Genomic DNA, 23,996 nt, shown 5'->3' with positions numbered 1-23,996 from the left:
TGCTGGTATGAACATGGCATTAGGGGTTTTTATTCCGATAATATCGATAGGCAAAGATATCTATCGATATTGAATTTTTAAAAATAATCGATATTATCGATAGTCCCATTGATTTTTTGCCAGCTCTGGGCCGCAGCAAGTGATTTTTTAATTTGACAGATATTTTTCGTATTTGTTTACAGCTCTTCTTTCACAACACGCTCCTTAACGCGTGTTGACCGTCTTCGTTCCTTCTTTATTTTAGTTTAAACATATTATAAATAAAAAATACATTAAATAATATATAAAAATGGCCAACAAAAACTCAAATAAACCCAAACTTTCCAAAGGGATATTGGAAATGAAATTTATGCAACGGACCAAAGAAAAAGTCAACAAAGAAATGGAAGCTGAAGAAGGTGAGTGTATGCGGTGAACCCACATGAAGAACTATTAATATTGGTGTTGCTAATCTTTATTCCAGGACGTGAAATGTATTCCAATGAAATCACCGAACGCATGAAAAACAGTAAATCCAATTTTATTATTGAACCAAGTTTTGTGCATTGTGAAAATCTTATTGAGGGTCGTTTAAGTTTTCGTGGTATGAATCCCGAGATCGAAAGACTTTTGGAACTTGAAAAGGCCGAGAAAGAAGCCTCCCAAAGACATGAACAAACCACTGAGGTATCTAATGAAGATATGGTGAAATTTTATCATGCTCAAAAAGCCGGCGGAGCTGGACGCACAATGGAAAATAAATTCAATAAATATAAAAAAGTCAATAATGGCAATAAGAGACATGCAAATGATGAAACACAACAACAGCACAGTCAGGATGGTGGTGTGGGGAAAAAGAAAAAACCCAAGTTTATGAAACCTAAGGATGAAGATAATTAGCAATGTAATTGAATATAACTAGATATTAGGCTCTATATTAAAAAAATTAATTGTTTCTTTTTTGTTTCTATCGACATAACAAATGGAATTAAGTATACTAAATTTTATATAACGTAACATAAACCACATAAAACAGTGATTTATATATATTAATGGGAAAAAATTAGATAAGAATTTCTCTATGGACATGTTCAAATTTCGTCTAAGCGAACAAAATTTTCTCCAAACATCGGGACTTCTTTGAAATACCTTTGATCCACAATAGGGCACAATAGGGCGTCAGCAACGAAAACTATGGCTACTGATCAACAAGTTCTTAAATTCAAATCCTCCAAAACATTAAAAGTAGATTTAAAGGTACTCTTTTTTTATAAAAACTTCTTTTTATTTATTCCTTCATAATACCGTTAATGTTTTTATTGCATTCTCTTTACGGCATGTAGTGCATAAAAAGTAGATGTACTATTTCTCCAACGCCATGAATTTCGTAAAAAGTTGTAAGAACTGCCTTTAACCAGCACCGTATCACAATTTACTGAAAATATTAAAAGAACCAATTTAATTAATTCTGGTTGTAAAAAAATATTTTGGCAATTTCAGGGTAATAAAAATTAATTTATATTATAGCCATAAAAAAAAAAACATTAAAAAGATTTCAAATTACACAAAATGTTAAAATTAATTACAAAATAATTAAATTAATTGTACTTTATTGAAAACAAACAAACAAAACAAATTATGAATAACGATTAATAATCTAAAACAACAGCAGCGCAAATCCCTCCGCTCACAGCAAACTGTCCAGAATATAAAATGGTTCTGCTCTGTTTTCAGAGATCTACTATACAGGGCCATATACTCTACATCCCATATGTCATCCACTCTACAGTTCCAAAGTAGAAGACCCCAAACTTCATTTATTTTGCAGTAGAAGACTCCAAACGTCATCTACTCTATAGTATATGACCTCAAAGGACCATCTAATCTACAGTAAAGGAACCCCTGTACCAACGAACCCCAAATACCATCTACTCTAGACGTCCCCAAAGACAATCTACTCTACAGAAGACGACCCCAAAGACCATCTACTCCAGCGCAGTTGACCCCAAAGACTTATACTCTTCCCTAGTTGACAGCAGACGATCTCAAGGGCTATCAACTTTGCAGTATACGCCCTCAAGGGCCATCTACTCTGCAGTAGACGACCCCAAGGGCCATCTACTCTGCAGTAGGCGACCCCAAGGACAATCTACTCTACAGAAGACCACCCCAAAGACCATCTACTCCAGCGCAGTTGACCCCAAATACTATATACTCTTCCCTTGTTGTCAGCAGACGACCTCAAGGGCTATCTACTTTGCAGTATACGCCCTCAAGGGTCATCTACTCTATGGCGAACGCAAGAGCCATCTACTCTGCAGTAGACGACCCCAAGGACAATCTACTCTACAGAAGACAACCCCAAAGACCATCTACTCCAGCGCAGTTGACCCCAAAGACTATATACTCTTTTCTAGTTGACAGCAGACGACCTGAAGTGCTATCTACTTTGCAGTATTCGCCCTCAAGGGCCATCTACTCTATAGTAGACGATCCCAAGGACACTCTACTTTACAGTAGACGAAACCAAGAGCCATCTACTCTGCAGTAGACGATCCCAAGGCCATCAGTTAATAACAGTTACATTTTAGCATTCGATTTTAACTTACATGTTTTTAACATACGTTCAACATTAGCCGGCGAAATCATTTTGCCATAGTGATGGGTGCCAATTGGAATAGCTTGTAGAATATATTCACCAATAAGAACTCCAACGACCCACATTGTCATGGTCTTGTTTAAGGTCGTTATAAAAATTGAACCGCCAGGCTAGTAGAATTTAAACATATATAAAATAATAAAAACAAAAATAATAAAAAAACTGCAAAGTTTAGGTCATCGATCATTGTAGGTCATCCTCATTACCTTAACAGCGTCAACGCTTGCCTTCAAAAAGCCAACTTTATCATCAATATGTTCCAAGACTTCAGAAATAACAACAGCATCGTAAAACTGTTGCTTATCAGTCACATGCAATTCAATCGGTTCAATTTTATATTCTATGCGCTTAGGTAATTCGTGATTCGCTTGCTGTGACAAATGTTCTTGAGCTATGGTAATTAAATCTTCACTTAAATCCAAACCCGTGACATTGGCACCTAAATTAGCCAAATTTTCCGTTAGAATACCACCGCCACAACCAATTTCCAAAATTTGTTGATTTTTTAAAATATCTGAAGCCATTACAGAAGGAGATATTTTTCCCTGACTCGCTAGGCCTTCACATATAAAGGGTACTCTTTAACGAAAAAATAACACAATTCACAGATTTCAAATCACACAAAAATGGTAATAAATTCGTGTTTTTACCTTAACTTATTAAGAGAATGTAAAGCCCGTACGGGACCATTGACATGCCACCAATCAGTGGACAAATTCGAATGATGAATAACTTCACTTTGGGTGGGTTCACTTAAGTTAAAAGCTTTAGTCGTTGAAACACTTTTTTGCTTATTGGAATTTGTTTGTAGCATCCTTGTTGGGGGAATTGTTCCCAAGAATGAGCATTGTATCCTATCAATTGGAACGGATAGTTGTTCATTATGTTTTAAAATCAGTATTGAATGAAATTATACCTGTTGCTCTGTTCCAGCACTGGTAGAAGTTTTTTTAGCAGTTGATGTGACATGTTGTCGTGACAAAGTTCGAAATTAGATTGTTTTGATTTTATTTTCGGCAATGCTAAATAAATAACTTTATCAGATTTTAATCCAGTTTGTTTAATTTGAATTTTTGCACACACATACGTACTGAAACATTAATTATTACATTCATGTATGTATGTAAAGGGTGTTTTTTTAAGCTAGATAGAACTTTAAATTGTAAAAAGTAACACAAAAAATTACATTTTGATGAAACTTTTTTTTTATTTGTTTCAGTATACTCTGACAAATCATCATGAATAGACTCACGCTTGAACAACGCTACGAAATTATCCAAATTTACTTTGAAAATCAGTCGTCGATTCGCGCAACTTATAGACGACTTCGTCATTTGTATGGCGTACATAATCGTCCATCTGAACAAGCGCATTTTTGTTAATAAGCAAAATTGCCGGATATGGAGTGAGACCAATACACAAGAGACCCTACAGACTCCATTACATCCAGAAAAATGCACCGTATGGTGCGGTTTTCACGCTGGTGGCATCATCGGACCTTATTTCTTCAAAAATGAGGCCGGAGCTCGCGTTATGGTCAATGGAGATCGTTACCGCACCATGATCAATGATTTTTTGTTTGAAAATATGGATTACATTGATCCGGGGGAGATGTGGCTTCAACAGGATGGCGCTACGTGCCATACGGCGAACGCAACCATCGACTTATTGAAATCAAAATTTGGCGATAAGTTGGTTTCGAGAAGTGGACCTGTCAATTGGCCTCCAAGGTCGTGCGATTTGACACCTCTCGATTATTTCCTGTGGGGCTACGTGAAGTCACTGGTTTATGCTGATAAACCAGCAACAATTGATGCCTTGGAGGCCAGAATTGTTCGTGTTATTCGTGACATACGGCCAGCAGTGCTCGAAAAAGTGGCCAAAAATTGGACGTCCAGAATGCACTTCGTCAAGAACCGCCGCGGTGCCCATATGCCCGAAATCATTTTCAAATGTTAATGTCACGTATTGATCTTTCGAATAAAAACAATTTTGATTACAATTTAATTTTTTGTGTTATTTTTTACAATTTCAAGTTCTATCGGCCTTAAAAAAACCCCCTTTAAAATCGTATGGATGTACGAACTTGTTTTTACTAGCAAATGTTTATAACCTGCTGCGTTTTAAACCTTTTCACAAATAATTAGAAGCCAACATACAGTACTGCTCAAAACATTTGCAACTGAAATTTTGTATGAAATGTTGTTTGTTGTGTCACGAACCAACTAGAATGTCACGCCGTAAGATAAGCTGATACCTACATCTTCTGTCGTAATATATTTAATCTTAAAAAATCTGTTTTTTACAAATTTGAAAATTTTAAATTAATGTGAGAATAAAAAATTATTATTAAGAATAAATTTGTTATTTTTATTGTTTTATTTTGTTCATTTAAATGCAAACTTTTTGCTGGGTAAAGAATATAATGTTTAACAAATCCAAAAAAGTAGGTAGTCCGTCAATGTGTCCATGTGACTTCTATTACGAACAATAGTGGAATTCGGTAACATTTTTTTTCGTTACCGACAGAAATCGGTAAAATTTAGACGCAGAATAATGAATGAAATGTTCCAATAAAAGTTGACAACACTATTGTTATCGGCAGGACTTAACGATAACTTTATTGTATTGGCTAACTTACCGACAAATTTCGATAATTACCGAAATTATAAGCATTTTAATTTTAACGATTTTTGTCGGTAACTAAAAAATTGGTTAGACAATCCCACTACATGTCTCTATCTGTACTTAAGACAAAATATTTTAACTTTTGTGGGAGATGGGTAAAGAATAAACAGGTGTCTATCCCACCAAAGTTAAAATATTTTGTCTTAAGTACAGATAGAGACATGAAGTGGGATTGTCTAACCAATTTTTTTATTTACCGATAAAAATCGCTAAAATTAAAATACTTATAATTAGATTAGAGCCGGTATAGGTGAATTGTTGGCAACGGTTAAGTCACTCTCGAACCCTGGAAAAAGGGAAGATAGGACCTCAGTCACGTTTGGTGACGTTACGTTGACTGACCCGAAGAGGTGCGCAAGTAATTTCAATCGACAGTTTGTCGAGCATCCCGGAGTGACAGGGCGAAGAGAACAGTATTACGTCGCATCACATCTCTTCCTGCCGAGAATGAACCACCATAATTTACAATGGATGATGTTGCTAATGCCATCAGAAACGCTAAATCATCCAAAGCGTTGGGCCCTGATGGAATCTCCATGGTAATGCTGAAGCAGCTGGATGAGCCGGGACTGGAGTATCTCACTAAAGTTCTCAACTTGTCGCTAGGCACACTCGTTGGTCCCGAAGTCTGGAAAATGGGCAGGGTGGTCCCACTACGGAAGCCAGGCAAGGATGCCAGCAAAAGTGAATTGTACAGGCCGATTTCGCTTTTGTCGCCCGCAGCAAAGACACTTGAGGCCTTACTCCTCCCCAGTGTCAGAAATAGCTATCAAGTTGCCGATCATCAGCATGGATACCGTAAGCAGCACAGCACGATAACAGCGCTGCACGCCATTACCACATATATCTGTCAAGGACTCAACCAGAGACGACCTTGCGATAGAACAGTGATGGTGGCGCTTGACTTATCAAAAGCCAGGCAATCCACGCTGTTTGAGGACATTGAGCAGACAACCCTCCGGCCAAGCTTGAAACGTTGGATAGTCAACTATATGTGTGGACGCCAGTCGTACGTGGAATTCAGGAATAAGAAGTCCAAACCCCGTAGAGTGAAACAGGGTGTCCCCAAGGTGGAGTGATATCTCCGGAACTGTTTAACCTCTACCTCTCCTGTATTCCGCCCCCTCCAGACGGCATCGAGATCGTAACGTATGCGGATGATTGCACGATCCTGGCATCGGGTACCTATCCTGATGACATCTGTGAGAGACTGAACTATTTAACCGATCTTACCACCTTTTTCCATTCGAGGAATATGCAAATTTCCGCCACAAAATCTACTGCCACTCTTTCACACATGGACAGCGCAGTTTGGACGTGAGTTGAATGTCGTGGTCGACGGTAGCAGAATTCCGACCACAAACTGCCCTGAAATTTCAGGTGTCACATTCGACACTACATTCACGTCGTGCGCACACGCAGCTGAAAAGTAGGAACAAGGTCCTCAAATCCCTAGCCGGCAGCACAAGAACCCTTGTTGACCACATATAACGCAATAGGTCGGTCTGTGGTAAGCTATGCGGCTTCAGTCTGGTTCCCGAGATTATGTGATACGAATTGAAAAAAGATTCAAAGTTGCCGGAATGCCGCCTTGAGAACAGCAACAGGTTGCCTCCTCAAATCTTCAGTGAACCATCTACATGAGGAGGCAAAGATTCTACCAGTAAAGCAACACAATGAGATGCTTTCTTTGCAGTACCTGCTTGGATGTTACCGTGTGAGCTATCCCAATCACCATCTTGTGGGTAGGCCCGACTCATTCAGGCAGATCAGGAAGGATATCTGTGCCCTAGAGGGAGAGGTCCAACGATACAGGAGAGAACCCCTAAATAAACAAGCATATCAAGCAGGTTTGAATAGCATGCACACGGACGCAGTTGCCAAGGCCTTAAGCAATTATAGTGTGAATAAAGTAGTCGGAGTGTTAGCTGCCACGACAAACCAGAGTAGGTTTGTCAGCTGTCACGACAAACCAGAGTAGGTTTGGCTCAACTACTTTCTGGATATTGCAGTCGTCTAAATTCTTATTGGGCGGAAATCGATCGCGCCATGCAAGACATCTGCCCAGTATGCGGCATGGGCCCGCACGGCACAGAACACCTTTTCAACTGCCCCGCCAAACCTACCCATCTAACTCCAGTGGATCTGTGGCTACATCCCATCGAAGCGTCCATTTTTCTGCAACTGGAGATAGACCCAGAGCCAGATTGAAGAGAGGAACGAACATACAAATATAATAAAAACACTGTTACAACAACAACAACAACAAAAAGTGTTGAGAAAGACTCCTACCCAGACGGACCAGAACAATCCTGGCACAATTAAGGTCTGGATGGAGCACTATTCCAAACTGTTATTAAGCCAGAATAGTTTCAGGCACCCTCGACAGGTGCCCGAATTGCCGACAAAGCATGCACAATACAGCGCACCTATTCTCTTGCCCAGCTATGGCCACAGATTTGGGCCCTGTGGACCTATGGGCAAGACCAGTGGAAGTGGCCCGTTTCTTACAACTCCCAGAACAATAGCAAATCAAATTTCTATATCCACCAAACACACTCCATCATGAACCTTACACACATTCCCATCCACAATATCACCCCTTTCATACAACATTAACACAATAACCCAGCACATAAATCATCCCATACACACATACATCAACACAATAACCCAGCTTATCCACGAATCTAACACACACACAAATTCCCACATCCCCACTCCATAATTGACACACAAACATTACTAATGTTTTCAACATCCTTACAGGGAAAAACGATTGGCTGCAGACAACCTGTTACAACAACAACAAAAAGTATTTTCAATAAAAATTTCCAAACAGTTCTCGAACAGTCCTTAAACTGCACCTAAGCGAACATTTTAAACTTTTTTTGAGTAGGGTACCCGAAGAAGTCTTCTAATATTGAACTTCAGGTATGTTTGGAAGAAATTTTAAGATGTACTAAGCATCAGCTGTATCGGTTACCCAATTTTTAAATTTTCGTGTTCATCAGTAATTTGAGCTCTTTGACGACAGCGGTAGGATCGAGCAGGTTGGCTCCACTGGCCCCGAAGACGACGGAACGTAAGAGAGACATTGGTGTGATCCCTTCCGTTTCGAAGTTGGTGCAGGGAAAGTTGCAGTCACAAGCCAAACAGCCGCCAAAGGTACCGCCTATGTCGACCGTCTCGTCGGTGACTGCCACCGAACCTGCCGGGGAAAAGAAAGGTGCGGATCTAGTAGGGGCGACGACTGTGCAGAGGACTGGGCAACAGACCACTGTAAAGCCATCGACACCTACTAGATCTCACCCTTCTGATGTCAAGAGCGGTGTTGGCACTGTGAAAGGCCATGGGGTGGTGGCGGGAGTTGGACCATCAACCTCTAAACAGAGCGGATACTCAAGGACATCTGCGCAGGAATGCGTTAAGAGGGTCAGGTCTTCTGAGGATCCGCATCCTGTTGCCAAGAGGGTGGTGGATTGTCGACCGAGCAACCAAATGGACCCGCACTCACAGGGGACCGGTCATAGGAAGGCAGTAGGGGCTCAACCAGGGAAGGCCAGTAAAGGTGACCCAGGTCTGATTCCCCCACGGTCTTCAAATGACAGGACACCGAAGCCAGCGAGCCTAGAAGGGGTGATCGCCCCGGAGAATCTCCGAATGGCGATCGTCAATAAGGCTAATCCAGATGGGAGGATCAGCGACACGCACTGGATCGCAGTGGAAAGCCTTCTCAGAAAGGCCATCACCTCCGATGAGGTAGACGCCAGTAAGACCGGCTTCGGGAGGGCGGTTATCCAAAGGGGAATCAGAATCCTCTATTGTCAGGATGAGGAGTCGAGAGACTTCCTCATCCAGTTAATAGAGGGTGCTGGTGACCTCTGGGACGGCTGCAGGCTGGCTGCTGACCCTGTTGATGAGATACCCAGGAGGATCGTAGCCACAACGTGTGTGCCTCCTCCTGACTCTGATGTAGGGGAAGTAGTCAAGATGCTGAGGAAGCAGAACAGGGGTCTTTCTGTTGACGGCTGGAGGCTTCTCAAGCACTTTAAGGAGAGAGACGGCATGGTGATGCGATTCACCATTGATGGTGAGAGTGCGGACTACATCAGAGACTGTGGGGGAGTGCTGTTCTTCGGGTCTGGAGGACTTCGGTTCCGGCTCTCGAGGTCGCAGTAAGGTAGTTCAGCAGCATGGCCTTCGGGTGCTGCAGATCGATCTGCATCACTGTAAGGCCGCGGCTGCTGAACTCCTTCCCTCCCTCACAGACTCTGCAGTAGATATTGCTTTGGTCCAGGAACCCTATTTATATAAAAATAGGGTTTCTGGACTAAACAATAAGCATTTCTCATTATTCTATATGAATAATGGAGACAAGGTAAGAACCTGTCTTGTAGCTAGAAAAAGTCTAAATCTTATTCAGCTCTACAATTACAGTGATGGCGATACGACTGTACCGATAGGGCTTTAGTTCTGGCCTCGGTCTACATGCCGTATGAGGTGGAGGAGACGACGGGCAGATGCAGGTTAGTGATGGGCTGTGATGCAAATGCTCATCACTTCCACTGGGGAAGCAGAGACACCAATGCGAGAGGTGAGTCCATATTCGATTTTATTTTAGCTAATAATCTACGAGTATGTAATAGGGGTAACACTGCAACCTTCCATAATAGGGTAAGGGAGGAGGTTATTGATCTCAACCTTACAAATATGGAAGATACAGCCATAGTGGACTGGAGAGTATCGGAGGAGTGCTCTTTTTCAGATCACAGAGCGATACACTTTCAAGTCCACCATGGAAGTAAAAGGCAACCGCCTCATAGTAATCCAAGGAGGGCAAACTGGGAAAACTACAACTCCCTCGTTTCCTCGAGGTTGTGTGAGTTCAATGAACCACGCACAACGGGGGTAATAGATGGCCAAGTTGCAGATCTCACGCGTGTCCTCCAGGGTTGTTATGAGAAGTCTTGCCCATTATCTTATCCTGGTAGGAGAACTCAACCAGTCTGGTGGAACAACGAGGTAGCAAAGCTTAGGAAAAATAGCAGGAAAGCTTTTAATAAAGCTAACAGCACAAATCTGATACCGATTGGAACCTCTACAGAACCTCTTTCGTTGCGTTCGGGTCGTGTGTGTGTGAATTACCGAAAAACTTCGTAACTTTAACAATACCAAAGCACGACATTGGACTAAAGCCATTATTCCGATAAGACGCATTTTTATTGTATTAAAGTCGATATACCCCTGAAGCTGAAGGTATAAAAAGAATAAGTCGGCATTCTCAACTAATAAAGAAAAGAAGTAAACCCGACCCGAATGTAAACTCCCCGTGAGTTTTGTCTCTCTGTCGTTTCAACTTAAAGGAGAGAATGATCAAATACACGTGGAATTTGAATTCGGAATAAGGCTGTATGTGTCCGTCCACCTGTCTGTGTGACTGAAGCGACGATAATTCTCGAACGGGTCCTAATATTTCTTTCAGGCTTCGTTTAAGGTCAAATTGACCATATGGATCCACGTTTTGTTATACCACTCATATAACAGAAGATTCGAATAGTATGTAGTTTGCATATTTTTCACATCAATTAAAAATCTGAAGATTTTTAATTTTCTCTATAAATCCATCATAAAAAATGTTGACAAAGAAAAATGTGGTCTGCTACTGCTAAAGACTTCAGGAGTAGAAGGTTTGTGTGGGCAAAATCAGCCCATATTAGATTTGTTTTCTTTTTATGTCACAGGTTGAGGATATACATATTTCTGTCGGCAAAGCTGCCTGATACTAAAATACGAAAGGTATCTAAAACGCCCCCAAAGCCACATTCGCTTCACAATACCTTTTTATACATACATTACATTAAACGAAACTTACACATATATAACATCCTCTCTACATCCTGTGGTGATATCATTTTACCATAGTGATGTGTACCAATTGGAACTGATCGGTGAATATATTCCCCAAAGGCAAGTCCAACTAACCACATGCTAAATGTTTTGTTTAAAGTTGTTATAAATACTGATCCTCCAGGCTGAAACATAGAAGGAAGACACACAAGTATTTGTTATGTCACCCTGCTTTGTCCGTCAACATTTAAGGGTCACCCTAAAACAGAGTTGTATGTTGATCATATGGTTGATCCCAATTTTCGTTCATTTTAGCATGTGCCGGTTGGCAGCTCTGCCATTTAACGAAAAAAGGAGAACGAAACTGACGAACAACTTCGGCAGCTCAATTGCAATAATAAAAGTTCAACCGGCAACATCAAGTGTTCGTACAAAGAAATTTGCAAGTTGCAAATTTTCCACGTGTGTGCAAAAAAGTCAAAGTTTAAGTGCTGTACAATAACTATAGCACAACTTTCAGTAATTATTTTTAATATTGTGTGGCGCAAAAGAAAAGGTAATCTACGGGAAACAATCACCACTTAAAAAAAATGCAATAAGCATTTTAAGGATTTTTTCCAGAAATTGATGAATATATTTATTCTATTTCTAGACGAATCATCTGCCGCTAACGGTACCCAAAACAGCGTGGCGCGATACCTGGGTACACTTATCAGCATAGTCCAACACGTGTGGCTACCAATCATTGATTTGCAATAGCCAACCATTTGTGCAGAAATTAATTCGACCAAGAATTAATAGTGACTTCCAGCAAATTTATTTTGATTGGCGAAGTACCCAAGGCATTCGCCGTGTGCTGTTAAAATATTTGTCAGTTTTCCCCGCCAGAATTCCGTTGGCAAACAAGCACGTTGTTGCCGGTCAATTTTTTTGCCACCACACAATCACGTCTTCAGCGGATTGCTTTGTTTAATTATTGCAAAAACATAATTCGAATTAATGCAATATATTTGCATTAATCAACAAAACCACACAACCTTGTTCCAAGAAACAAAATTTTATTTGGGATTCTCCACCTAACCTGAAAATTTGTTGATGGGTGCAACAGCTGTCTTTACATTCTATCACTTTGGCATATCCACCTAGCCAAAAGTGTTTGCACCTACACGCACACAAAATAATTACCATCATCCAGCTTTTGCTGCATATGAGGCCGAACACCATCAAACAGAAACTCTTCGCCTTTGATTAAAATAAAAGCAAGCAACGACAAGCAGAAAAGTCAACGCCTAGTTCTTCACTTAGTGAACAAAGCTTTTGCCAACCCAAAATAGTGATTTTCATTTTGCTGCTTCATAAAGCCACCGAAGATTTTCGCAGCTACGAAATATGTGCTAAAGATTAGTGTGCACACTCGAGTTTTGATGCCACATTCTTGCTTGCAATTTGGAATTTTCCATCATCGTATTTTTGCCCAATTTGAATTGATGTCCACCAGCCGTCCAGTATTGTTTGTGATCCGCAAGTTCAGGTTTAACAAACGGCAATAGTGGTGATAGTTTTCATTGTCAATAGAAGAAATAAATTGCCGTATGCAGCCATAGAAATCTCCATAGTTAAAATTCATCGACCTCCAATTTCAACTTTGTCTAAATTGAGCTTTTACCATCAGTCACCTCACCAATTTTCATCACCAGCAGTTTGTTGTCGTCATAAACCAAATACACCATAGCATCCATTCATAACCAACAGTCATCATTAGTTTGGAAAACACCATTCTCAGTTCCAGTTTTCAACCTCACCATCATTTTTGCATTCAGTTTACGCTCATCAAATTCATCCACACCAAAGCTTTTCACCATCAGCAATTGTGAGTAATCATAAGTAATAACACCAGAACATCACCACGGGAAGAAATAGAAATACAACCAACTTGTACGTAAGTCTAGATTGCAACCAGTGAAGGACGTAAATTTATCGTAACCATTTAGTTTTATCGTGAATGGTTCAGATAATAAGGTCCAATATTCATTTAAAATATTTATTTAGAGAATGAAGTTTTATCTGGTATAAAACACAATAACAATATTTCGTTGCTGTGAAATTATATTCATTATATAAGAAGCCAATTCGCAAAAAGTGAAGCCTATTTTCAGGCATATTAAAATAATTTTGGGATTTTGGTTATTGAAATTTGAATTTATCTATAAATTGATGAGACTTCATTCTAATAAATTAATCATCATGTTTATGTGTTCTAATTATAATTTTGCCTAAAAGTATATAGACTAATTATAATTTCTTTTATATATTTCTAAATTTTAATATTAATTTAGTCTATAAGTTTAATATTGATCTCAAATTATTTTCTTTATATAAACTTAGTAAATAAGTTTATATTTTTCAATATTGAATTTTCACCCCCCCTATTGTTACCCCGATAATCCCGTCAATAATTTTATGATTTTCATTGTCTATAAGCGATCTTGATGACCAAACTCATAGCCTACACGAGCTCGGTTAGGGTTGAGGAAATATATAATATAGTAACATAATTTGTTGGTCGTACACAATGGTACGAATTGAATCGGATTACCTTTCAAATTTATACAGATCCATTTTGGATTATAATCAAATTTATATATCCTTTCTAAACATGAATTATTGCTAGTAATTATATTTACATTTAATTATAATTGAATTATTGTTATTGAATAATGCCAATTATATTGATTTATACAATAAACGCGTGTATGTCATGAATTGAAGATAAACATAAACATGTCAGGCTAATTTCAATAAACGAAAGGTAAAGTAAAGGGGTAAACGACAGTCCGGCAAAACTTTTGGGGGCTCTCATAGTACATGAGGCCCATAGGGGATTCAAATGTAGGATCCATAGGGAGGGCATACGGGTACCCAATAACATCCGGGACCCAACAACAACAATAATCTTAATTTATAGCACAACAAACATTGTTCTTTTATAGTTTTATGGAAGCTAGGTACAGAATTATTGTGTATGTAAACGAGTGTGAGCCGCTGAGTGAGCTGGAGCAAAAATTATAAGACTTTTGTCAATCAGTCATATCGCCGACACCTTGATATAACAATGAGGAAACGTATACACACACGCTCGTCCCATTACATATATAACATATTTCAATATAATAACCCAATAAATGCCAAATATTTGTTTACCTTTAATGTATCTAAACTCGCTGTTAGAAATTCCATTTTCTCATCTATATGTTCCAAAACTTCTGAAATTACCACAGCATCATAGCAATTCTTGATGTCACTTGCATGTTCTTCGATAGACTCAATTTTGTATTGGATACGATTAGCTGCAGCTGCAAGTTGGGCATCATTTAACAAGTGTTGTCGAGCAATTGCAATCATATTTTCACTCAAATCCAAAGCAGTAATATTGGCTTCGAGACGTGCTAAATCTTCTGTTAGAATACCTCCACCGCAACCAATTTCTAAAATCTTTTGATTTTCTAAGAGATTTTGTTTATTCGACATATGCGTTGATATTTTTCCCTGATTATAGAGGCCATCACAAATAAAGGGTACTCTGGGGATGGCGATGGAAGCAAATAAATAATTAGAATGTAATTGATAATTGACAGGAATTTAATTGATTACCTTATCTTATTTAGGGTATGCAAACCCGGTACTGGACCATTTGTATCCCACCAATTAATGGCTAATTTTGAATGATGTTCTATTTCACTGTTAATGGAACGATTTAATTTCAATGGTTGCTTGTTTGTACTTGTTTGCAAACCTCTAAACCAAAAAGAATTTCCTTAAAATTTGTTAATTTCTTTGCAAACTTAGATAAACAATTTTAATACCCCGGTTACACTATTGAAGGTTAACCCACTGGGTTTAATAGATCCAGTGGGTTAATCTTTGCTGGTTACACTTAGCTTTTCGAGGATATAAACTGTCAGCTGATGTTTGTTTACGTATACATACAAAATAACTAATAAAGTCGTGTGTTACACTTTACAATTTCTCGTATGAGATATCGTCCCCTCTTTGCTCATATTCGTATATTTTACACACAGGGATACATTTTTGCATCATGGTATCAATCGTACCTTTTGTTAAAAAATGTCTAATGAAAAAAAAATAAATAATTTTATGATTTCCAAATAACTTTAGATTTATTAACTACATAAAATCTCATGCGACCGATCGTAAACGTGTAAAACACGACAAACTCTGTTGCAAAAACAGTTGCAACTTTTGGTACTTTTTGAGTAAAGTTGGATTTTTTTGCACAAATACCGAATACAACACTGTATTTTTGGTGGATTTGTGCCGGATTTAAAATAAACCCAGCCATGAGAGGATTTAATTTTTGTATGCAAATCTGGTCAGATTTGAGTAGATTAAGGCCGCCATCAGACCATCTGCTTTTTCACATGTATGACATCAGCTGTTCTGTATATTAGTATACCCAAAGTGACAACATACATGTGAAAAAGCAAATGGTCTGATGGCCGCCTAAGCAAATAAATCCTCATGAAGTGGGTTAACCCGGCAAAAAGCTGTAACCGTGCTATAAAACAAATTTATACCTCATGCTTTGACCAATTGGAAATGGATTTTTCTTCGTGACGGTTCTGAACATGTTGAAAAGTTTAAATTAAATATTATTACGTTTCATAATTATAGCAACAAAGATCATTTGAAAATGAATGCGAGCGTTTGGACTGTTTGGTAGCAGAAATCAAAGTGATCAATGCTTTTAACTAGTTAGTGAAAATGTTATGGCAAAATTGGCAATACATTGTCGATGTTTTGGGGTTTTCATTCAATTTCACTGAATTCCGTTAACCCTGTGATAAGTAATTATTGTTTACAACATATGTATATATATTATTATCTGTGGGCCGATTCCGTACAGCGAGGCGAGTCGTGTCGCGTTGCCAAATGCAATTTTTCGATTCCGTATGGCAATATCGCCTGACGTCGTCAAATTTTGTCGCCGAAATGTTCATTTTCCGGCGACAACAAAGTAGCTGTCGCCGTACATTTTTACTAACGAATAAAAATAAAAAAAAAAAAAATAAAAATAACTTGTTATCGACGATTATTTTCTATCGCTGTACGTAGTGCATTTTTTAAATTTTGTCACAGAGACGATAGACGACGCGACATGACCCGCCTCGCTGTACGGAATCGGCCCACTGATATAGATAATAGTATGATGTGAGTTTAATTGCATTCTCTGAGTAGGATGTACCTCTATTCACCAAAGATGAACGACACCAATCTGTTTTTTGGTTTTGTGTTATTAAGGCGAAGGTCATTTTTAGAGTGAATTAATTAATTCTTTTTTCGAGTTGAACTGTTATGGCCTAAGGAGTACATACATACATACATATGTTCCCACAACATCCCTGAAGGGACAAGGGAGACTTCTCTCATATCAATGAGTGCACGCCGATTCATATTGGCTCAATGATATGGGACCTACTTTTTATTGCCGAGTCCGAACGGCGTGTCTTGCGACACCACTTGTAGAGAAGTTTTTCATGGCTTAAATACTCAGAATTGTCGCCGGCATTACTGAGGGGGAATTTTGCCACCGTTGAAAATTTGATGTTGCTTGGCCTGGGATTCGAACCGCAGACCTTCTGAGTGCAAGGCGGACGTGCTAACCATTGCACCACGGTGGCCCCAAGGAGGCCTAAGGAGTACATTGAAAAATTAGGAACACACCGAAATACCACACATTCTTTATGCTACGTTTCACGGGTGGTTAGACCGATCATTTGGCATATTAGAATGTTATTTTAGTGGGTGGACGAAGGCTAAGCTTTGAAACTAGCATTAAAATAAATAAATGCTACTTTCCAAGCTTAGCATTTGTATTAATGCTAGTTTCCAAGCTTAGCCCACGTCCACACTAAAATAACATTCTAATATGCCTATTACGTCCTTTCTGTAGTCAAATCATGGTAGAATAATAAAAGGTAACCTCATTTCAAAAAAACAAAGATACGTCTCTGAAATTCTCTGTAATTGAACCTGTCTGTAATTAAAACTTTAATTGAACATATCCAACTCTGCATGACATTAATCAACAAAAACTACTTCTATTTATTTACATTTGTTTCATGTTGTGGAAGTGGTAAGTTAAATGCAGATATTTTGTGTAGATAATCTTTAAATTTATACATAGTTTTATTTTAAGTGATTAAGATGACGAGTCTTCGATGGGTTGTGCCATTCTAATCCTGTGAGGTCAATTTTAACACTAGAAACAGTCTTGCTGATTTGTTTGTGAAAGATCTCAATATCACGAATTGGAAAATCATCAAAAGAGAAAGCAGCAACCAAGGAACTTAAGGCGGAATGTGAAGACATTTTCAATTAGAACAAACAAGCATTGACCAAATACAACGTCAATTCTCCGTCGACTGGTAATGATTCGACCGACCAATGAAACTTTGGGTTATTTTATGCCCTCGTGACCAATTCTTGCTGACCTTGCTGACAATTGGATTTAATTGACGGAAGCGTTTGTTTTAACACATGAACAATGAAATGGCTCATTATACCTGTGACTGTTGGGATGCTGAACGTTCCAGTGGATTGTTTATACCCTGAACCTTTAGGCTAAATGTGCCTCATGAGCCAAAGTATTTTTGGACGAAATGCGTTTTAAATAATTGAGAGTCGATTAAACCCACGTTTGTCCGTCTGTCTGGTGCTAAAGATAAGGCCCACTTTTTCGGTTAATTTCGGGTTCAAACTTTTTCTGTTAAATGCTGCGAGTGGTCCAAATAAATAACGATTAATATCTAATTGTTATCCCATATATTACTTTTTACTTTGGCTTTTTCATGTTTATTTACAATAAAATAAGGTGATAAGAATGATCAATTTTCAAAAAATGAGTTATTGGCCTAAAGTTATCATTCATCGGGGTCAGTAAAGAATCAGCATTAGAACATGAAAACGATTTCGATCTTTTGGGGGATCGGTCAACTCCTTCGATACATTCCACACAAAATTTTGCGCAGTATAAGAACATGTCTCGGATCATTTTTAATTATTTTCCTGTCGTTTGTAAACGCTCCCCTATAGGGTAAATTATTTTTCGGGGCAAGTCCATTCATTCTGTAAAAATGGAAGAAAAGCTCTAAAAACCCTTACTAAAATGAATGATGTCACGATAACTTACAAAGATTAGTGTTTTACACCGTTATCAAGTTCTTCTTGGGCAAGTCCTGGCAAATGGTCCAAAAGCTCTAAAAACTACTACGGGGACAATCTAAAATCTCCGGGCACGATAACAATCGAAGGGAGTGACCGACATTGGTCCAACCTTTGCAGATTATATTTCTCTCAAACATACATTGTTTAAAGGTGAACTATAACGGACAACTTCCATTTCATAGCCATTTCTTGGATCTTCTTTGCATTTCGGGACGTAAACAAATAATAATTCGCTCCAGCATATTTTGTTGCTGTAAATAAAACACGTTCTCAATATATTTGTTCATTTATTCTTTTTCATTAATAATTTTGAAAATATTGAGTTTTGGTTTTGAGAGTTAACTGACAAATTTTTATGTGTATGACACTAAAACACATACATAGACAATGTTTGTCAAACACGCTTTGACAATGAAATGTTGTCAAAAGTATAATTTAGAAAAAAATTTAAACATATGATTGCATGAGGTTACCTTTTTTAATTGTACCATGTAGTCAAATATTGGTCGTTATCGGTCAGATAACCCATTTTTTATTCTTACATGCTTGCTTTAAGAATAAGTGTCAGATAAATAAAAAGGAACTTTTAACTTCCTTTTAAAATTTAAACTGCGCCCGAGATTATGCTGCACCAAAACAAAGAAAAAATTGGCAGCAAATTCAATTCAACCAATCTAATCTGATTTGAGAAAACTTGAGGTATACAGATTTTTTTGTTTGATATTGCCATATTTTTAAAAATATAACAATTAGTTTAAATGGAAGATGTAATAACAAATCCCTTGTAATGCGAACTTTATTTCTTACTTTTCTTAAAGTAAGGTATAACAAAAATGGACTTTAAAGACAAGATGAACGGGCCTATAAGTTCAATACCACATACATGAAAATGACAAATCCACTGGATTTTCTAAACCAAGTATTAATACATTTAAATGTTGTGTGGAATTTGACACTAACATTACAGCCCAGTTCCGTCAGGTGGGTATTGCTGTTACATTTTATTGTTCTTCCATGCCCAATCCCCTTATACTTTGCTGAACGATGTCTGTATTAATCTGGTAACATATTTTTATATAAAACAACAGCAATTGTTTGATAGTTGCAATAAAGTATTCTCTTCCTGGAAAGGCTACGACTGTCAAAAATGTAAGAAAACTATTTAAAATATATATTTTATCTCCGACCAAATACCTATTTTCGTTGAATATAAGATTCATCAAAGGTATTGATTGTTGAATAACTTCTATTGTAGCATTTATTGATGGACCATTGTTTGCATTAATTTCTCTTAATTTCGGAATAACAGTATCACTCAAAACTTGACTGTATTTTTGTAGAGAAACTCTCTTGTACTTATAATTGTCTTTTAAACAGAATGTGGTTGTAACAGATTTTATTTTCTCTGAACCGGCTATGACAGTGGAATAAGTTTCTACTAAGCAATGTTTTTATGAAGTTGTGAAAATGATGGACTATATCGAATGCGTACCGCATTGTGTAGATTGGTACTACATCTACAGGTTCAACACTTGAAATGGTAAGACGCAATCATTTTAGATGTATGTTTGCGCAATCACACACCGTTAGTACGACTTGTGCATTTAAATTTGTTGCAGCATTATGTAATGTGCTCAAAATTTGTGAAAGTTTGTCCCTACTATAGTTTTCCATAGCATCAATACCAATATAAATTTGCCAATCACTGTGAAGGCCACTTAATAGAAATAAATAAGCTTCTTTGCCATTGACACATCGGAAACCATCAAAAGAAAGCACGCATACCCTTTCATGTTCGGGTTTTTGTCCTAAAATGTTTCGTATAAGTGCTGTTACTCTTTCGTTGAAAGACAGTAGAACATTTGAGAATTGTCTTTCTAAAATTTCAACTCGTGGGAGATGAAATTTCTGAATTCTCTGTCTTTCAATGTATTCTTTTCTTGATTTTAATAGGAGAAGCATCATTGATTTTGTTTCTTCTTCACTGCAACTAGAACAAATGTTCGAAGAAATACTGTTTGCGCGAATTCTACCACCCCTATGTATTTGTACCTCTTGCGTTGATTCTGCATCCTTTTGCGTTTTAATTTTACCGACATTTGTCGGTAACTCAAAAAATGAGTTAGACAATCACACTACTGGTGACCATGTTCATTTTTATTTCACTTTTAATTTCATTAAGGAAAGGAGAGTATAACTTCTTTGAATTTTGTTTCTGAATTTTTAAACAAACTGGACATTAAATAATGGGCTTGTCCCATACCTTTACGTTTTATAAACCATTCTCACCATTAAATCTATACATAAATAATTAAATTAAATTTCAGTTTTAACAGCTTGCAAAGCATAACACATGCTTGTTGAATTTATCCACCGCCAGCTATTGCGCCAAAAATCGTACGTGGAACCATTAACCAAAACGGTACTACAGCCCACTGCAAAGAAATAAGTGAAAAAAGAGACAAGGTGTGACGTACATAGTAAAATCGTAGAAATAAATTAGCCTATTGAAATCAGGATCTGCATTAAAAAATCATCACCAAAAGTTTCAAATAATAACCCTATCAGCAGTACACCACAAATATGGCTACAAGTATTGTACATCAGCTATTCTATGGCACTAAGTCCATATTTACATTAAGCAATTTTTCTTGCGGCAATTGTCAGTTTGATGAAGAGAGGGGTGAGGCAGACGGTAACCATTTGTCTATCAATACCCTCTCTAACTTACAAACTGACAATTTCCGCAAAGAAAAATTGCCTAATGTAAATATGGACTTTCAACAACGACAATTCGTCGGTGTCATGCTTAAGTGTTCCATACGCTATTTTTGGCATTTTGAGATAAAGGTACCTTACATGGTTTTGATATATTCTTTGAGTATAGTAAATTAGAATTGTGATTTTAAAATTTTTGAATTTTTGCACCAATTTTAGGCTGTATAGACTCAAACATTAGCTTGAGTTTTTCTCGAATCAGGCAAATGGCGTATGGAACACTTAAGAATGACATCAACGAATTGTGGCCGTGACCCAAAATCCAGGAAATTTCGGCCAGCGTCAATCAACTTAGCACACATATGTATATGCAAATTAATTCGAATTACAAATATATTAATTCATTTCAAATGAAATAACTCGAACTTTAAATGAAAATATTCAAATTACAAATGAAAAAATCGAATTACAAATTACAGTAATTTCTGGTTACCTGCATTATTCATATCTGCATTTTGGCGTTACCTGACCAAAAATCTGTTTATAGGCAACTATTTTCTAGATTCCGTTCAATATATTATGTTTTAGTGCACATTCAATAGATGCATTTTCGGCATAGCTGCATCAAAATTTTGGTGATTTTACTTCAATTTGGTTGTAAAATTTACATATATCTGCACAAGAAAAAATTTTAATTTTTTAGCGAACTCAAAACAGGGATAGAATTCAACCACTCTGATTTTGTATTGATAAGAAGTGCGCAAAACAAATACAACACAAGAAAAGATAATGAATTGTAAAAAATTGTAACGTTTTCTCTCCCGAGCTTGAAATGTCTCTCACATTATTATTTCAACATTGCTTATAGCTGCACATCATATGCACGTAAGTAATATTGAAGATATCGGCCTTTTTGGGCAGGTAAGCGAATTTGAGCTTCCTGCATTTTGGGGATTGCTGCACAAGAAGTCGTGCATTTTTTGATTGTGCAGGTAAGCAAAAAATACTGTACATAATTCGAATTACAAATGAAAGAATTCACATTAATGATGAAACTTGTAATTGTAATGTAATGTTTCGATTTATAACTGAAATTATTCGAATTACCTATGAAAATGGTGTAGAAATCTTTAAATATCCTCTCCATGTAGTTGTGTAAGGCAATATGGGTGGAAAACTTTATTTAAGAACAAATTGGACTTACTTGTATCAAGAATACGTTGAACGTCCAACGGTGATATCATTTTATCATATCGATGTGTTCCAATGGGTGCAGCTTTTATAACATATTCTCCAATTAAAACACCACCAACCCACATGGTAAACGTTTTATTCAAAGTTGTAATAAATATCGAACCTCCAGGCTATTGAAAAAATATATATAGAAAATAAAATTGATTGAGAAAGAACAACTTGGTTAGTTAAACAGAGGCTCAATTCTGCTACTATGAAAATGTGAAATGAAAACTTGCATTTCAAATGTTCATAGAACAAGAATCCAGTCCCAGGATTGCTTTGAATCTATAAAAATTCCAAAATTACAAAGAAATGTTGGTAAACGTAGCAGTACATTGCACCTGCTAATGGGCCAGTAGATTTAAATTAAATGTTCAACAAAACACATAAAAATAAATGACATTTGGTATGGTGGCTCTTAACATCTTCCTGGGATATGGTGACATCAATGCTTAAAATACTAAACACCGCTCTACAACTTACTTTTAAACACTGTACACTGGCTTGCAGAAATCCGACTTTATCATCAATATGCTCAAGTACTTCCGAAATCACCAAAGCATCATAGTAATTCTGTGTGTCTTTGGCATGCACTTCTATTGGTTCAATTTTATAATTTATAAGATCACATAATTTGGGATTTCCCTCTTGTGATAAATGTTTGCGTGCCACATCAATTAATTCATCACTCAAGTCCAATGCTGTCATAGAAGCTCCCAAACGCGCTAATTGCTCGGTAAGTATACCACCACCACAACCAACTTCAAGAATTCGTTGACCTCTCAATACGTTAGATGTGCCCACCAACTCAGCTTGGATATTACCACGAGCAACTAAACCATCGCGTATAAAAGGAACCCTAAAAGAAAATAGAAAATTGAAGATATTTGCAGTTACATAGCTTATAAATAATTGATTTGTTACCTTAAAGCGTTTAAAGCATGTAATGCTTTCATCGGGCCATTTGTGTCCCACCAATTTGAGGCCATTTTTGAATGGTGATGAACTTCTCGTTGAGTCTCGTCGCTTGCATTAGACCACTGTGCTGCCGGTAAAGAAATATTGGTGGTTTCTTTTTGTGCCGTAGCAGCCTGCAACTGCCGGCAAGAATGTATCCTTGATTGCCTTATAATGGTTGGAAGACATCGCTTTAATATGTTGGACATTGTTCAGCACTTTTTTTAATTCTATGCCAAACAAATTTCCTCCGGTGTTCAACGAATGTGGTTGTAAAAACAAATTGCACAGCTTCAGTTTTGCGAATTGGGAAAGAAAAACAAAATAATCACAGAAACAGCTGTTTGATGTTAGGGATCTACAAATTGAGAAATATCTATGTGCTGGTAGAGCTAATGCCATGTTCATACCAGTATTTGAATAACGTTGTTCGATCTAATAACTACGTACACCAATTAACCGGTTCATACGACTTGGCACGCAATTCATAGCAACATGATACATATTGTTACGAATGTAACTGATAGGTTTAAGTTAGTTTAGTTTAATTTCCGTTAATTTAAAAATTTGAATTGTAACGTAAAGTTTTTATTACGCAGTTACTTTATTTAAGCAACAACAACTACCATGTAGAACTCTCTTCATCATTCTAGTCGTTACATTA

General features: G+C 37.4%; 3 protein-coding genes and 1 long non-coding RNA gene across 4 annotated transcripts; 2 read left to right on the top strand and 2 right to left on the bottom strand.

The window, feature by feature from the left end:
• Positions 1–149: 149 nt before the first annotated feature.
• Mpp6 (M-phase phosphoprotein 6) lies at positions 150–2,800 on the top strand. Its single transcript, XM_073970313.1, has 2 exons — positions 150–398; positions 464–2,800. The coding sequence occupies exons 1-2, from the start codon at positions 290–292 to the stop codon at positions 877–879; spliced, it is 525 nt and encodes a 174-aa protein (XP_073826414.1). The 5' UTR covers positions 150–289; the 3' UTR covers positions 880–2,800.
• Positions 1,243–15,014, bottom strand: LOC141395006 (ubiquinone biosynthesis O-methyltransferase, mitochondrial-like). Its single transcript, XM_073970311.1, has 8 exons — positions 14,828–15,014; positions 14,378–14,756; positions 11,202–11,361; positions 3,555–3,660; positions 3,289–3,492; positions 2,845–3,217; positions 2,589–2,748; positions 1,243–1,414 (listed from the first exon to the last, which is right to left on the bottom strand). Exons 2-8 carry the CDS (start codon positions 14,702–14,704, stop codon positions 1,296–1,298), a joined length of 1,449 nt encoding a protein of 482 aa, XP_073826412.1. The 5' UTR covers positions 14,705–14,756; positions 14,828–15,014; the 3' UTR covers positions 1,243–1,295.
• On the top strand, positions 11,513–13,956 carry LOC141395010 (uncharacterized). The gene is made up of 2 exons (XR_012410531.1): positions 11,513–11,732; positions 11,829–13,956. It is a non-coding gene; the product is annotated as an uncharacterized lncRNA (long non-coding RNA).
• Positions 15,015–20,557: 5,543 nt separating the features above from the next.
• On the bottom strand, positions 20,558–23,714 carry Coq3 (ubiquinone biosynthesis protein COQ3, mitochondrial). Its single transcript, XM_073970312.1, has 4 exons — positions 23,300–23,714; positions 22,859–23,234; positions 22,344–22,503; positions 20,558–20,856 (listed from the first exon to the last, which is right to left on the bottom strand). Exons 1-4 carry the CDS (start codon positions 23,539–23,541, stop codon positions 20,738–20,740), a joined length of 897 nt encoding a protein of 298 aa, XP_073826413.1. The 5' UTR covers positions 23,542–23,714; the 3' UTR covers positions 20,558–20,737.
• Between the last annotated feature and the right edge of the window lie 282 nt (positions 23,715–23,996).

The sequence above is a fragment of the Musca autumnalis genome, unplaced genomic scaffold, assembly GCF_047663935.1.
Source record: "Musca autumnalis isolate F117 unplaced genomic scaffold, ASM4766393v1 scaffold_2, whole genome shotgun sequence".
Lineage (NCBI taxonomy): Eukaryota > Metazoa > Arthropoda > Insecta > Diptera > Muscidae > Musca > Musca autumnalis.
The sequence above is the reverse complement of the archived record's forward strand: the minus strand, read 5'-3'. Positions and strand labels throughout refer to the sequence as shown.